Source organism: Myotis lucifugus, unplaced genomic scaffold, assembly GCF_000147115.1.
Source record: "Myotis lucifugus unplaced genomic scaffold, Myoluc2.0 scaffold_285, whole genome shotgun sequence".
In the NCBI taxonomy this organism is placed as follows: domain Eukaryota; kingdom Metazoa; phylum Chordata; class Mammalia; order Chiroptera; family Vespertilionidae; genus Myotis; species Myotis lucifugus.
The window spans coordinates 376,098-381,796 of record NW_005871333.1 but is presented as its reverse complement, the minus strand read 5'-3'; the positions used below and the strand labels follow the sequence as shown (position 1 = coordinate 381,796).

At 50.7% G+C, this 5,699-nt stretch overlaps 1 protein-coding gene across 1 annotated transcript in view; it reads right to left on the bottom strand.

The window, feature by feature from the left end:
• The window catches only part of SLC35F6 (solute carrier family 35 member F6), a 12,813-nt gene extending 12,436 nt beyond the window's left edge, over positions 1 to 377 (bottom strand). The window contains exon 1 of the mRNA XM_006099798.3: positions 171 to 377. Coding sequence (XP_006099860.1) covers positions 171 to 247 — 77 coding nt within the window. The 5' untranslated portion in view covers positions 248 to 377. The remainder of the gene's footprint in view (positions 1 to 170) is intronic.
• Positions 378 to 5,699: the final 5,322 nt, after the last annotated feature.

Below are 5,699 nucleotides of genomic sequence, written 5' to 3'. Positions count from 1 at the left end.
CACTTGGTCCTTAACCTTTTGAAGCGACCGTAGAAACTGCGGCGAGCGGGTGATGGCTCCCATGACACCGGCGCCCTGTAGGCGGCGCAGATTTCTCTGGGGGGGTCGCCGGCGCCCCGCGGCCGCGGCAGGCCCGGTGGCGCCCCCGCCTCTCCCCGGCCCGGACTCACTTGGCCGAGAGCGTGTTGATGGAGCCGGTGACGAGCATGAGCCCGGCCAGGAACAGCTGGTACTTGGTCCAGGCCATGGCGGCGGCGGAGGGGGGCGCGACGCTGCAGGGACCCCCGCGACCTCCACGATCCCTCGACACGACAGCCCCTGACCCGGTCACCCTGGGGTCTCGGGCGCTAGCGCTTCCGGGGCCGGGCGGCACGTGACTCGCGCCGGCCCCGCCCCCTGCCCGCTGGCTCCGCCCCCTGAGCTGGGCGCGCCGTTTCCCACAGGGTGACAACGACAAGTCGCGGGGGCCAGGTCTCTCCATTGATCAAAGGAACTGATGGGACGGCGCCATGAGGGTGCATCTTGGATGTTAGAGCGTTTGGTAAACCGTTTGGAGCAGCTGAGCTGAATGATGTCAGCGGCAAACTACAAAGTGTTCCTGTCCGGCGTGGGAACCTCCTCTTCACATGGAACCCAGGGACCTCCTACCGGCCTGGGACGCGTCCCTAGGGATCTCAGCCCGTGGTGTTGCTCACATCTTCCAGAAAAGTGGTGTAGGAAGCTCATGCCTGCTCCCCGGGAGACCATTTTAGAGCGAAAGAAACGAAATTGATCATGCTAGTGAATGATGGGGTAGGAGTTTGCACACAGAGTCTCCTGTCTCCCCCAAATCCATGCCTTCAGCCACCCCATGACGATCACCCCATTGCTTCTTCGTGGATCTCCCGGGGCTGCTAGGAGGCAATCCTGGCAGAAAGCCCTAGGCTTGTTTGCAGAGCTTTCTGGCTTTTAGAACCCTACTCCTGGTTTTCAGCCCCAGAGGAACTGTCCTCATCTTCAGGTTTCTAGTCTGCACCCCGTGAGGCCTTCCAGGATCTGCTTCAGGCCCGCTGGGCACGTTTTCCCCATCACTGCAGATTTTGTTACTAAAGTTGCAGAGATAGGACCTGCCTGCTGGCTCTTCCTGCTTACCTGCCCTAAGACTGCCTTGAACTTGTGAAAATGACCAATGTTGAATCAGGAACCTCTCAAGGGACTGCACCAGACCCTTCTGTCGCAGGGAGGCCTGCTGTAGGAGGTCACCCGAGAGCCAGGGGTTTCCCAGAGGAGGGGATGGCACAGGTATGAGTGGACAGGGAGTGTGTCTGGCCCACAGACCACCTGGGAGCGTTCCTTCTCTGGAGCCCGTTCTCATAAGTCTGAGGGAGATGGGAGACTCGGAAGAGCTTTCTTCTGAGCTTCTTGTCCTCAACAATATCATGAGGTTCATGTGTTTTAAGAGGAATTAATTCAGTTATCCAAAAAGATCTACTGAGGTTCCGGGACCTGTAGAGATAGATGAAGTGCAGCGTTTATCCCAGGGGGCTGGTTGGTGCATGCCACACCCTGGACAGCCCATCACTATTGGGGGCAGTTCCCACAGGCCACAGTGACACGCTCAGTGGGACTCTGGACCATTTCCCCCAAGTGTCCAAGCCAAGGGCACTGTCCTGAAGAAAACATTATTCATGATCAATGGTGTCACCAGCCCGACATGATGTCACTAGCAGCACAGTCTTGGCCTGTCTCTATTGCCATATCTTAAAATGAATCTTAATTTATTGCCATTATTTGACCATTCATCAGCCGTTGTCCTTGGAGCCTAGGAGACAGGAGGGTTTATTTGGAAATGGAGCCCACTAAGTGCCAAGCCCAGAGCCAGGCGTGAGACCCCAAAGACAAGTGAGACAAGGTCCCTACCCTCAAGGAATTCGGGATGTTGTGGAGGAGAGGGGTGTGCACACGGGTAACCATGTAGCAATGCTTAAGAGACAGAGGGAGCTGGGAAAGGCACGGGGTTCCTCAAGAGGGGCAGAAGCGAGGGCATGAGGGTGACAATCAGAGCTGTCTAGATTGGGCACCCCATCTGTGTCCGCTTGTGCTGGGAGCTTGGCCACCGTGGCCTCAGTTCTTACAGTCACCCCATGTGCTGAAATTTAGGGAAGATTTGAGCAGGGGCTTGACAGAGGAGCAGAATTGCTCCAGGTGGCGAAAGGGGTCATGCGGGGCAAAGACTACCATGTGGACATCATGGAATGGCCAGCCACCCCTCATGTTGGGGAATGACCTACAGTGAGGCTCCAGGTCTCTACCAGCCTGGCTAGACTGGGCTTTACAGGTGAAAACCAGGGTTGACATTGGTGTTCCCAGGTAGCAGGGACCTCAGGCTAGGCATTAAAGAGCACTTCCCTTGCATAAGTGCATGATACGGTCTCTGGGACTTTTCTCCCAAAGTCAGGGACACTTTGAACAAATTTGCATGCTACCTTCAAAGAGCCTCTAATTTCCAGAGTCAAATAAAACCGCATCAGTGCAAACCCCTGCATTTGTATTCAAAACTGACAGCCCGCCTGTGACTTGTCTGAAAGATTGAACATTTCCCCAATCAATTGAATCACAACCTGGATTAGGAGAGAGTTATTTTACCCTGGGAAGGACAGGGACAGTTCAGTCAGACCTGTTGTGTTTAGAACACGTTTTTTGCTGTATGTCCTTGGGCTACTTCCCTCATGTGTGGCCTGTTCCTCTGGTAGAGTGTGACCGTCTCGTGGGCAGGTGACAAAGATTCTTTGCTTGACCAAACTTTAATCAAAGTCATGAGCCTGCTCCTGGGCCCATCTATGTATTTTCTTATAAAATCCTGTTTTAGCAAGAACCCTGCAAAGTCAGTTTAACCAGAACCATCCACCCTCCATATCTGATCACCCTCCTCCCCCAACACTCCCTCAGGGGATGGCTAATCACCCTGGCCTGCTGTCAGGTTAGCAGGAATCCTGTTGAGTCAGTTTAGCCAGAATCCCCCTTACATCTGAGGTTCCCTCTTAGTAATTTCCCACCCATTGGCCTCACCCTGCTATTTGGCTGTAAATGACCATTGCCCAGGCTGGGTTTGGAACTGAGCTCCGTATAGCCCTGCAGGGACTGAGGCCTGGTTTTCCCTGTTGCAATATTGCTTTTATCGCTTTAACTACTGTCTGGTTCTGGTTTTCCTTTGACACAGGACTGGGTGTCCAGTTGCCTGTCTCTCCCAACAGGGTGGACATTGCAGGGCGGCCATCTGAGCTGTGGCCGGGAAGAAACGCAAGGGCCTTGGGAGGAGGAGGGCAGGGTGGGTCCTGGATGTGTCCTGGGAGACACTGGGGCAATGAAACCAGGCCCGACAGGACCTAGCCAGGGAAGGGAATGTGGATGGTCTTTATTGGTCCTGAGGTGGCAGATATTGTTTACCAACTCTTTCTGGTGGATTTTATGGCTTGTTTCTATGGTGACTAAAGATGATTAGATCAGGAGTCACCTGCTCCTTGTAGCTTCAGGCCCTCATATGGTCATTCTCAAAACTTCCCTCTTTGCCTTTCTTTCTTTCATTAATCCTTACATGAGAATATTGTTCCCATTGCTTTTCAGAGAGAATGGAAGGGAGGAAAGGAGGGAGGGAGGGGCAGGGGAGAGAGAGAGAGAGAGAGAGAGAGAGAGAGAGAGAGAGAGAGAGAGAACCATCGATGTGAGAGAGACACATCGATTGGTTGCCTCCCTCACCTGCCCCCACCAGAGATGGAACCCACAACCCAGGTACATGCCCTTGACTGGGAATCGAACTCTACGACCTTTGGTGGGAGGGCGGGCACTCTAACCACTGAGCAACACTGGCCAGGGCTGCCTTTCTTTCTTAACTTCAGTGCTGATCATTAGCCTTGGGGTGGGTCACTGGATCTTGAAAGCTGGTGTTGGGCTTGGTCCTCTGGGAGCAGGATCAAGTCGGATCCAGATAAAGCATGGACTCCTGCTGAAATTTGATTTCCGATGAGCAGTGAAACATTGTTTTAGTGTTAAGTGTATCTTCAATATCGTTTGGGCATATACCTACACTAAAAATGATATCTCATTTACCTAAAACTCAGAATTAATCAGGCCCCCCTGTAGTTCATTTGCTCCGGCCGACAGCCCTGCCGGCCTGGCACCCGGCTCAGCGCCCTCGCTCAGAGAAGGTGAACCATGACGTCAGCTGCATTGAATTGACGCGTCTCAGGCAAATACCTTCCTTTCAATATGCTGTCCCGCAAGCTCACGGTGGCTTCTTCCTCTGATTCTGTGAAGTCTCTAAGTTGACACCAGTCCCCTTGGAGGTGGGTCTCACACTCGGGATCCAGTGTTCACACCCTTCTGACTCGAGGTGAGGGATGGGGCGTCTGTAGGAGGTTCCGAGGCCGATGGGGTTGACACCCTCCCTTCTTGCACACGGTTTCAGGGTGTTATTCTCAGCTCCCATGCAGCGCAGACATGGATCCCCCGAGGGAACATGATCACATCCAACCTCTGGCTTTTCACATGAGACAGCCTTGTCTCAGAAAGGAGGTGGCTTGCTCAGCTCAGGAGTGACTTGTGAATGGTATTATTTATTTATTTGGATTCCATTTTTATTAATTTAGCTTACTCTGGATAGTAATTAAAACAATTGGCTTGCCCTATAAATGCTTAATCACATTAACAATAATGCAACTTGCCTGGCTGGCATGGCTCAGTGGTTGAGTATCGATCCATGAACCAGGAGGTCACCGGTTCAATTTCCAGTCAGGGCACATGCCCAGGTTATGGGCTTGATCCCCAATAGGGGATGTGCAGGAGGCAACTGATTGATGATTCTCTCTCATTATTGATGTTTCTCTCTCATTATTGATGTTTCTCTCTCTCTCTCCCTCTCCCTTTCTCGCTCTAAAATAAAAAATAAAAAAAAAGAATGACGTACTGACATATGCTCCAACCTGGATGAGACATGAAAACATGCTAAATGAGAGAAGCCAGCCACAAAGAACCACTTTTCATGTGATTACATTTCTATGAACTGTTCAGAATATACTAAACTATGGAGAAAGTAGATGAGTGGTTGCTTAATCTGGGAGGTGTTGAGGACTAGGGTTGTGGGTAGTGACTAGTTATGAATACTATGTTTCTTTTTGTGGGGGAGACATAATATTCTAAAATTAAATTGTGGCGATGGCTGTACAACCCTGTGAATATACTAAAACCACTGAACCATTTTATCATATGCGAATTGTATCTTAATAAAAGTATCAACAAAAATTCAATACACGGAGCACAGAAAGAAAATGGGCCATGAATATAACCAGGCAATCCATGGAAAAGAAAATACCTCATTCAACTTTACTCATAAGGAAAATAAAAGTTAAAAGTACAATGAATACCATTTTCACCTACTCAGTTGGGAAATTTTAAACAAAGTACGAGCATGTGGTGTTGGCCAGGCTGTAGGGACACACTTTGTGGCCAGGGGTGGAAATCAAGACAGTACAACCTCTGGGGAGGGCAATTTAGCAACATCTATCAAAATTACACGTGCACACCCTCTGCCCCAACATGGAGTGCCATGCGCCTCTGTTCTGTTTGCCTCTAGACTTGTTTCATGTGAGATAATGAGGCATTAAGTATTTAAACTCTGATTATATTCGGTTTTCTGGTATATGAGACTAAAATGAATAACTAAT